At 35.3% G+C, this 10,487-nt stretch overlaps 2 protein-coding genes across 3 annotated transcripts; one reads left to right on the top strand and one right to left on the bottom strand.

The window, feature by feature from the left end:
- Nucleotides 1-1,376: 1,376 nt before the first annotated feature.
- Nucleotides 1,377-3,587, bottom strand: LOC104235707 (uncharacterized). 2 transcript variants are annotated; one of them, XM_009789519.2, is made up of 5 exons: nt 3,508-3,587; nt 2,940-3,053; nt 2,628-2,707; nt 1,706-1,830; nt 1,377-1,540 (listed from the first exon to the last, which is right to left on the bottom strand). In XM_009789519.2, exons 1-5 carry the CDS (start codon nt 3,558-3,560, stop codon nt 1,469-1,471), a joined length of 444 nt encoding a protein of 147 aa, XP_009787821.1. In that variant the 5' UTR covers nt 3,561-3,587; the 3' UTR covers nt 1,377-1,468. The 2 variants fall into 2 exon arrangements, with proteins under 2 accessions (XP_009787821.1, XP_009787820.1); XM_009789518.2 differs by lacking the exons at nt 1,377-1,540; nt 1,706-1,830 and adding an exon at nt 1,921-2,345.
- Nucleotides 3,588-5,341: 1,754 nt separating this feature from the next.
- LOC104235706 (protein FLOWERING LOCUS D) lies at nt 5,342-9,276 on the top strand. The gene is made up of 4 exons (XM_009789517.2): nt 5,342-7,213; nt 7,518-8,279; nt 8,415-8,460; nt 8,581-9,276. Exons 1-4 carry the CDS (start codon nt 5,488-5,490, stop codon nt 8,981-8,983), a joined length of 2,937 nt encoding a protein of 978 aa, XP_009787819.2. The 5' UTR covers nt 5,342-5,487; the 3' UTR covers nt 8,984-9,276.
- The last annotated feature ends 1,211 nt before the right edge of the window (nt 9,277-10,487 follow it).

Here is a 10,487-nt window from a genome sequence, read left to right as displayed (position 1 = left end):
TTTTAACGGATATGACACGTGGCATCCTTTAAGCACAAGACCTGACCCACAACTTAAAAAACCCATACCCACTTAAAAGTTAAAACTCACGACCAAAGTACCGCATTAAAGAATTCGGGTCGCGTTGGACACTTATGCTCTGAGATTTCTCCGATGACTAGTGATAGTCGTTTCCTTTATCTTGTGGGTTTTGGGGGACTGTGAAGGGGAGTAGAGGAGAGAGTGGGGCTAGACAGGGTCGGTTATTGACTGGAAATAATGGAGGATCAGTGGCTTTTCGAGTGATGGTGGTCGTTTCCCGGCCAGGTAAATGCCGGAAAAGAGGTGGAGGAAACGATGGACGCATAATACGACGTCGTTTTTGAAATTTTCACACTCTCAATGGGCTAATCTTCCTCCACTAACGGTCCGATTTTAGAGCCCTGTAAACATCGTAATTTCACTGGGTTGCTACTGCTCTTAATTCTCTTGAATGGGGTTGTCTATTTTATGTAAAGTTTTTGACTTAATTGTTTAATTGGATTGTTTCCTTCTTTAACTATTTGTTTGCTAGGTTTATCTGATTTTAATTTAGTCTTTTAGTTCATGATTTGTATTAATTTATTTGAAAAATTGGAAGATTAGTATATTACATGTTTGATCCTTATTTACTCACTAAATCTGATACTTTAATTATTGAAAGATTACAGTTTCGATCTGATGTTTTCTTAAGGTTGCAGCTCATTATAATGGTTGTTTTGGGGGGACTTGGGGGGGGGGGAATGAGTTTGAGTTTTAATTTTAGGAAAATTTTTAAAAGGGGAACCGGGTCGGATGGGTTATATTTTTTTGTTTTGTTTTAGGATTGGTTCTTTCAATTAGATGGTGCCACATGTCATGTCCGTTAAAATAGGGATAAATATAGAACTTTGTTGGACGGCAGGGGTATATATGAATGGAAAGTATAACAGGGGATGAGATTGAACAATAAACAAAAGTAGAGAGATATAATTGACCATTTTCCGATAGTTAAATCCAATGTTGCTAGATAAACTTTGAAACATTACTTGATCAAGTGAAATATTAGCCAATCTTACGGGCAAAGTAGCACTGATATCTAACATGAGTCGCATAAACACATGTTTAGGCACTGTGTATTACTTTTTTTTGTAAGAGGGGAAACCTACCGCCGCTATAATTTCTGCCACAGTCCTTGCTCTTCGGATGAGCACTCTGTGATAATCACTTTATGCGTAATATACAAAAGTTTGTTTAGGCATTTTATGATATGCCCACAACGAGTACGTAATAAACGCAAGACTTTAGAACTAACTAATGCTAAAACTATAAAAAGATTAAATTAAAAAATTCAATAACTTGAAATCCAATTTCGCGTTTATGCAAATGTGATAATGTTAGGATACTAAACGTTGCTAAAACCATAGCTGCCACTGCTGAAACAAGTGAGGCAGGTTGAGGCGCTAATCACTCATAACTCTAATGGCGGTTTTAATCTCACAAGTCTTTTTATTCTGTCTTTCTCTGTATTTTCGAGCAACCCCTTCAAAATACAAAAGGTAAACATATTAATTAGAAAACATTATGACACAATAAATGAAATAACAAACTCAAGTCTTTTGTAATTTATTCTATTACCACTTGCCAAAATAGAGAACATTAACTATTCAAATATATCTTTATTTGTATAAATTATGTGAAAACTTACCATACAAACAATTTCATCTAAACACAAGCATATTTTTCCATACTTGTCTAGGAAGAGACGTTCACTTGGAGGCTTTCCGCATGCATCTCTCACAATTGAAGTAATTACGTAGATTACTTCTGATACTTCAAAAGAAATCACAATATTAATTAAATGATAATCACATTGAAACTTTAATAACTTGGACAATAAAAATGGCTTTTGGTTCACTAGAATATTCGTGTACAACTAGAAACATTGAATAGTAAGTCATGTTTCATTAAAAATGGTTTAGTAATATGTTGGGTGAACGAATAAAGTCTCACGCTAATAGTTGAAAAGAGACATTTTAGGGAAATTGTATGGGTTTGGCCCAAAACGGACAATATCACACTATGCTAAAAGTATTTTTGTGCTGGTTTAGCTCAACAACTGATGTCAGAGCCCAGGTTCGATGGACGAGTACGACGGCAAAGTAATGTCATGGAGCTCGGTTTACTTCCCCTTACGGGCTTAGAGACGTACAAAGAAACAAAAGAAGCTAGTTTCGGGCTTCGGCTATCATAAATATTCTGATGAAGTGGGTACCACATACTAAATCTCGAAAGTTGGCACGTGGATCGTGGTAATGACCACGTGAAGCTTGGTTCAAGAGGGAGACCTGCAAATTGTGGTAGTGGGCCACGTGAAACTTAGTTCAATGGGAAGATTATTGGATGTGCGAACAAAGTCCTACACATTGGGAACTAAAAAATTGGGAACCTACATATAATGTGTAAAGATTTCTTAACGGTGTGAGATTTTTTGAGAAAAATCGTACATGTTTAGTTTAAAACGGACAATATCACACCATATTAAGCGTAACTTTAGGTTGATTAATTTGGACCCTAACAAAATGAAATGAAGCACAATAAATGATTAATACGAAGCTTAATATACTTACAAACAAGTTCATCGTATTCTTCTTTGCCAACCACATATATGCTGACACCTCCTAATATAGTGTATACCACAAAAACTGATCTGAAGAAGAAATAAAATTTTAAACATAAGCCATGTAAAATTAAAGACTAGTTGTAAATCTTCAAAATCTCTTTACATTAATTATTGTATTGCTGGAATATCGATAACATTGGTTAAATTAATAAATACCATATTATATAGAGTAACTAATTTGCAAGCAATCAATACTTAATTAATCTATTAAATTTAATGTCGTAAAATTAGGCAGAAAAATTGTTTAAATTTTACATACTTGTGACAAGCTACAAGAAGCTCTTCATTTTTGACCCCTTTAAGATTTTCTGCTCCCAATCTAACTAAGAAAGATCGCCAATGTAGACTTTCTTCTGTTGGAACTCCACTGAAACTGCATGCAAATAAAAGGATATAAATCGGACTTGTGTTAAATTAAGTGATTATTTCTTTGTTTACGAAGAAAAAGAGTTGCATTATAGTTGCTCAATGAGAAATAAAAATAAAAATTATTAGAATTGAAATTGATGAATGCCACATAAAATTACCTATACCCCATTCTATTGTTAAATTAAAGTTCATGTCTTTTTTTTTCTTAGATAATTTATTGTTTTGGGCGAGATGGACTGGTAATGTAAGGGAAAGGGAGAAGAAGAAGAAGAGGGAAAAATCATAAGATCGAACCCTACAAATTAAGATTTAAGATAAGCGATTTAAATTATCAATACAATAAGAGAACTGTATATTTTAAATGTTCATAAGGGAGAAAAACGAAAAGAAGAGAAGTTTATTACAAAATTGTTACCGTAAATTAACATGCAAAGAAAGAAGAGATTGAAGTTAATTACCGTTCTACAAGTATATTACCCTCAGAATTGGCTATTAGTATAGCAAGTAACATGTTGCTTCTTCTTCTTTCTTTCGAAAAAGAAATAAAATAACCAAAACTAGTAAAAAATTAAGGAGGAAATTGTCGCGTAACTTTTTATTTAATCTTCTATTTCGGATCAAAGTATTTCAAATCAACAGAATAAGACCAAGTCATCAGCAAGAGAGTAGGAAATTTTTTTTGTGTTAGACAGGTATAAATTTCATTATGGAGTGCAAAAATATAACAATTGAATTCTATAGGTCAAAAAACTACTATTTCTAAAACAATTTGGTTCCCTAATTTGCTATCGAATGCTCATATTGTACTTCTTTAATTTTGATTGTATCAAATACCATCGTTATATCTCTTTTCGCTTACAAGAAATAAAATTTAAACGAGTTTTCCTGATATGTGAAAGTGAGCGTAGAAAATGTTCAAAATATATAGAGTATACTTTAATATATAGCCATTGATCATTTTGATTTGCTTGTCCTTGGAAATATTTAATTTTATGGTCTAGGCATCGTAGAGAATTCAGAATTATTGTTTTAATTCTTTCAATTTAAATGGCATCGATAAAAATTTAGTATTTTGTAATGAAAACAATGTATAAAATTATAGCCAACTTTTGTGTTCCTCTTCTTGCTAATTTTTCTATATTTTTTTATATTTTTATTTTCTTTAAAAAATCTATTTTTGAAATAATAATATAATTGGAATAAGAAAGAAGCAGGAAAGACGCGCCTGCACACACATACATACAGTTTTCCTTAACTAACCTATAATAATAAATAATCCTAAATAGATTCCCTGATAATAGATGCTCATTTATCCTAAAATCGATCAAATATAATCTTTTGATCTTCTAGAGTATTATAACGTAAAATTAGGTTTATCAGGATTAGACATTTATCTATATCTCCAACGATCAAAGAAGAATAGATTTTCATGAAAGCAGAAAGTCTTGAACATTAGTTTGTCTTTAAATGCGGGAAGGGTGAATATTCAATTCGATGAACACATAATTCAACACATTAATTTGAATTGATTGATTGAATTATTTTATATAATCAAATTCGAAAATCAGTTCTATTTTGATCATTTCTTGGATTTTATCAATTTGCATTAAATTCATTTTCGATTTTAACGCCAACAGTTACCGATATACACAACCACTCTACCCTTGCTCTAGTCAGCTCTATCTTTTTCTCCAACCTTCGATGATCCTTCTGTGCGCAAACCATCAAAGTCAAGAAGAAGTGATGAAGACCGATCTTTTGGTATCGATATCAAACATCTTGCATAGATTTCCATAATCCTTTTATACCCCTAGCACTCTCCGTGTCAACATCATGCGTAGATTTCCAAATTCAATTTGTAACCCTAGCACTGTACACCCTACTCTAGTCAGGAATCTATCTCTTTCTCCAAACCTTTGATGATCCTCCTGCGCGCAAACCATCAAAGTCATGAAGAAGTACGAAGAATGATCTTATAATATCGGTGTCAACATCTTGCATAGATTCCAGAATCACTTGTAGCACTCTCCATGTCAACCAAACTAAAAATCACAGAATCATTGGTAAACAACAAATGAGTTACATCTCGAGTTTTTCGTGCTAATCTTAATCTATATAAATTTTTAACCATTTTAAAATGATTTAACAAAGCTGAAAATCCTTTTATGCTGAACAAGAAAGATAAAATTATTATATATTGCTTCATCTAATCAATGAAAGTACAATCAAAACCCATTTTTACCGTAATGCCATATACATATCTCATTCAACTTTATTATATACTTGTCACATATCCAACGTATGATTTTTTGCTTTCCTATGAATTGGTTTTTAAACCATTTGATATTGGATCACCCGCTCAAACCCGAATATATTTTCTTCATCGTCTCTCTTCTCTTTCCCAGTACTGTAACTGTTGCAAAAATACAGTAACAGCCATGGATTCTTCAAATGATAATTCTCCTCAATCTGTACCGTATATTACTAGTAACAATCCTCTTCAATTCACCATTCATTTGCCCAATTTAAACCCTAATTCTACTCCCAATTTCACTCCAATTTCAAACCCTAACCCTAATTCTAATTCAATTTCAGACGAGCTTCTTTCTCTCTCTATCCCGAGGAAAAGGAGACGAGGTAGGCCCCGAAATTTGCCTTTGAATCAGGTATATCACAATTTTCCCAATTCCTCAAACAACTTAATAAATTCGAATTTTGTGGGTAATTTAAATGCTGTTAGAACGATTACTGCTAATGATACTTTGGATGAGATTATTGTAATTAATAAAGAGGCAACGACTGAGGCGTTAATCGCTTTAACGGCTGGTTTTCCAGCTGATTCTTTGACTGATGAGGAAATTGAAGCTGGGGTTGTTTCTGCAGTGGGTGGTATTGAACAGGTTAATTATATTCTTATTAGGAACCATATAATTTCCAAATGGCGGGAAAATGTGTCCACTTGGATAACAAAAGAGATGTTCATCGATGTTATACCTAAGCATTGTAGTGGTCTGTTGGATTCTGCTTATAATTATGTGGTGTCGCGTGGGTATATTAATTTTGGAGTTGCACCGGTTGTGAAGGATAGGATTCCGGCTGAGCCGAGTAAGGGTAGCGTGATTATTATTGGGGCGGGACTTGCGGGGTTGGCTGCAGCGAGGCAGTTGATGTTGTTTGGGTTTAAGGTTACGGTTCTGGAGGGAAGAAAGCGTGCCGGTGGAAGGGTGTATACGAAAAAGATGGAAGGCGGGAATAAGGTGGCTGCTGCTGATTTAGGAGGTAGTGTGTTGACGGGGACGCTAGGGAATCCATTAGGTCTCTTGGCACGACAGCTATCTTACACGCTTCATAAGGTTAGAGACAAATGTCCACTTTATCGTGTGGATGGGAAGCCAGTTGATCCTGATTTGGATCAGAAGGTGGAGGCTGCTTATAACCTACTCTTGGAGAAGGCAAGCAAGCTCAGGCAGTTAATGGGAGAAGTTTCTCAGGATGTTTCTCTTGGAGCAGCATTGGAGACATTCCGTCAGGATTATGATGATGGAGTGAATGAAGAGGAGATGGGTTTATTTAATTGGCATCTTGCTAATCTGGAATATGCAAATGCAGGTCTGATTTCTAAGCTTTCTTTAGCATTTTGGGACCAAGATGACCCCTTTGACATGGGAGGGGATCACTGCTTCCTGCCCGGAGGAAATGGAAGACTAATTCAGGCATTGGCCGAAAATGTACCTATTCTTTATGAAAAAATTGGGCATACCATTCGTTATGGCAGCGATGGAGTACAGGTTGTCGCTGGGGGACAAGTATTTGAGGGAGATATGGCACTGTGCACTGTTCCCCTTGGAGTTCTGAAAGGTGGTTCTATTAAGTTCATTCCAGAGTTGCCTCAGCAGAAGCTTGATGGAATAAAAAGATTGGGATTTGGATTGTTAAATAAGGTTGCAATGCTTTTCCCATATGTGTTCTGGGGCACTGATCTCGATACCTTTGGGCATCTTACTGATAATTCTAGTAGCAGGGGTGAATTCTTTCTGTTCTATAGCTATGCAACTGTTGCTGGCGGTCCCTTATTGTTAGCTCTAGTTGCTGGAGAAGCTGCACACAAGTTTGAGACCATGCCTCCGACCAACGCAGTGACAAAAGTTCTTCAAATTCTAAAAGGTAAAATGCATTTTTTGTTGCAATTTTTTTCCATAATCTTGAAATTAAATTTCTCATTCTGTTATAAGGATATAATGCGGCATAGTAACAAGAAGAAAAGAACAATAATTTCAGGGCAGAAAGAATAAGAAAATTTTAGGAGATAATGTTATTTTCTCTTGGTTGTTTTGGTTAGGAAGAGATAGACATAGTAAAGCTTGTTGGAGATAATGTTACTTTTCAAAAGGCATTCTTGATACATGGAGCTTGCTGTTAAGGTTCTCGTTTCTGATGTATTAATGATAACTTTGAAAATTGCTATCAGGTATATATGAACCGCAAGGTATTGAAGTGCCGGAGCCGATCCAAACTGTCTGTACAAGATGGGGAAGTGATCCTTTCAGCTTGGGTTCTTACTCTAATGTTGCAGTAGGGGCATCAGGAGATGACTATGATATTTTAGCAGAAAGTGTGGGCGATGGCAGACTTTTCTTTGCTGGCGAGGCCACTAATAGGCGCTATCCAGCCACTATGCACGGAGCTTTTCTTAGTGGGCTTAGAGAAGCTGCGAATATGGCCCACCATGCTAAGCTCAGAACCATGAGTTTGAAGGTTGAGAAAAAGCCATCAAGGAATGCTTATTCTTATGCTTCTGTTCTGGCGGATTTATTTAGGGAGCCAGACTTGGAATTTGGTAGCTTTTCTATAATTTTCGCTAGAAAGAGTTCTGATCTCGAGTCACCGGCAATTTTGAGGGTGACTTTCAGTGGAACCCAAACGAGGAGTCATGATGGGATAAGGCCTAATCGACATCTTTCTAACAAGTTACTCTTTCAGCAGCTTCAGTCCCACTTCAATAACCAGCACGAGCTTCACGTTTATGCCTTGTTATCCAAGCAACAAGCCCTTGAGCTTAGAGAGGTCAGAGGTGGTGATCAGATGAGGCTGAATTTCCTTTCTGAGAAGCTTGGGGTGAAACTGGTTGGTAGAAAAGGTTTGGGTCCATTGGTTGATTCTATAATTGCCTCAATTAAGGCTGAGAGAGGCAGGCGCAAACCTGGGTCCAGGTGTCTTACACTTAAATCTGGTGAAATCATCTCTCTCTCTCTCTCTCACACACACACACACTCTCAATACAGAGGAAAGAGCAAGTAGCTTTATTGTTTCTTGTATTGAAGCCGTAGCACATATCAATTTAAGCGTAACAATTTTCCTTAAACAGGTGTCATGAAGTCAAAAGCCACCACTCTCAGGCAGAAAATAGTTCGGTATGAGCACCCACCCTTTCCTTTTCTCCTTCCTCTATTTATCTCTCTAGTTTGTTCTTTTCTTTTCTTGTTGGCAGTGAATCTCAACTTTTTCTGGATCCTGTTTTTGAATTGTTTCAGAAAGGCTAAAATAGTAGGGATAGGCAATAGAACCACTTCTTCCACTGCAGAGAGCAGCAGGATTAAAGCAGTTGGCAACAGCTCTACCTCGATCCCTCCAACAAATGTTACTTTGGAATCTAAACCAGTTTGCACTATTGAATTTATAGCTTCTCCAAGTTTGAATATTGGTGTAAATGACAACACGGGGTCAAATTCAGTGGGTAGTAGTTACCTATATCTGCTTCCGAATGCAGGCATTGGTGATAAGTTAGAGAGTAATATTGGTAATTCTACCCCTCCCTTTTTGGATGCTGGAGAAAAGACAGCAAGCAATATTAATGGCCCTATTTATGCCCAGAGTACATATGATGATAGCACGAATACATGTGCTCCGCCTCCCGGTGGAAATTCAGCTAGTTAGTACACAACATGTTGTAGTAGCAGACAACTATTGAAGCTATTGAGAGAACATCAAATGCCGATAGTGGTAAAGGCAACTGATGTTGGTGGACGTGGAGTCGATGACTTTTGAAGTACTAGAAGAGTTTATCCGCAAGAAATGTAACTCTCATCTGGAAGAGTCATCACATAAGAGTCTTAATGGAGTTTATTAGTTTGAAAATGAAAAAGAAAACTTTATAGAATGCATTGAGAAAAAGAGTTGCAAAACTCGACCAAGTTAAGTAAAAGAAATCTAAGTAAACACTTTCTTTAGAGTTGCGCAAGGTGTTGACCACAAGTAATGGCAGAGTCGATTGAACATTTTCTATCGGAAGCCTAAAGTAATTAAAAATATTGACAACAAAATTAGTAAAAATATATAAATTTTGACTGAATATATTGAAAATTTTATAAAACATGAGAAATTTTACTACCTAAAAACACACACACAAAAAGTAAACAAAAGAAAAAAAATGCTACCCCCCGTCGCCCCTCCCGCCTAGGTTGGTTCTTAGTTTTAAGATAAAATAAGTGATTTGGTTAAAGAATAGAGTAACCATTTCCCGTCCAACTTTACGTAAAAGATAGGGTGAAAATCATTTCCCTCCAATATTTCGATTAACTTTGAACAATTCACATTTTCTCTTATATCATACAGAACGTCTATCGCATAGCCTATGCCCGACTCTAAGTAATATTTTTTATTATATTTATATTTTTCACCTAGGTGCTTTAGCTATAATTTGAGAAAACTACATTAGTGTCTTGTGTTAATTATCTGACTTTTTCAATTAATAGAAAAAACTTCATTAATTTCTTGAATGGTGACAATAGCAATGCAGTTCTCCTTCCAAATTTTTATTTTTATTCCAATTTCTCAACTTTTTGGTAGTAGAACTTTACCTAATATTTAAGACTTTGAATTAAAAATTAAACCTTCATATATGTGGATAAAGTTTTTCTTACAAAAAGAACCAAGGTAGGGTATTGTAACACATTGTTAATATTTGTTAACTTGAAGTAAATCATACCATTACAAATAAAATAGGAAATTTCACCTCCTATAGCAAAGCTTTATACTTTATTTATTATAAATAAATATCCTTTTAAAATATTATTTTCTATAGCTACTTTTTAGGTTTTATAGCAAAACTAGTATACTTACCCGCGATGCACGGATCATTTCAAAGGAAAAAAGAGGGGGGGGGGGGATATTAGAAACAAAAATAAATTGCAGACTACATTTAGCAACCACAATCAGAGGAATTAAACCAAAAAAACAAATAGATGAATTTAATCGGGTTTTCTCTATAAAATTATTGATAGGGACCATCAATTATCAAGAGATGCTACATCATACTGGGGTAATGCTACACCATTACTTGGCTTTAAAAGCATTAGTCCACCTGAGAATACAAAAAAAAATTATCTCAAGTTGTGATCAGCAAAAACAAAAAACAGTTAAAAATATGTATAATCACAAT

This window comes from Nicotiana sylvestris, chromosome 5 (genome assembly GCF_000393655.2).
Source record: "Nicotiana sylvestris chromosome 5, ASM39365v2, whole genome shotgun sequence".
In the NCBI taxonomy this organism is placed as follows: Eukaryota; Viridiplantae; Streptophyta; class Magnoliopsida; order Solanales; family Solanaceae; genus Nicotiana; species Nicotiana sylvestris.
Note: the sequence above shows the minus strand (reverse complement) of the source record. Positions and strands in the feature narration are given on the sequence as shown.

Bases quoted from the DNA above. Each gene is read 5' to 3' on its own strand.
- LOC104235707 (XM_009789518.2), bottom strand. From the start codon at position 3,560: ATGTTACTTGCTATACTAATAGCCAATTCTGAGGGTAATATACTTGTA. The intron at 3,054-3,507 runs GTAATTAACTTC...ATTTGCATGCAG, and splicing joins GGTAATATACTTGTAGAACG to TTTCAGTGGAGTTCCAACAG. The intron at 2,708-2,939 runs GTATGTAAAATT...TTTCTTCTTCAG, and splicing joins CTTCTTGTAGCTTGTCACAA to ATCAGTTTTTGTGGTATACA.
- LOC104235706 (XM_009789517.2), top strand. From the start codon at position 5,488: ATGGATTCTTCAAATGATAATTCTCCTCAATCTGTACCGTATATTACT. The intron at 8,280-8,414 runs GTGAAATCATCT...TTCCTTAAACAG, and splicing joins GTGTCTTACACTTAAATCTG to GTGTCATGAAGTCAAAAGCC. The intron at 8,461-8,580 runs GTATGAGCACCC...GAATTGTTTCAG, and splicing joins CTCAGGCAGAAAATAGTTCG to AAAGGCTAAAATAGTAGGGA.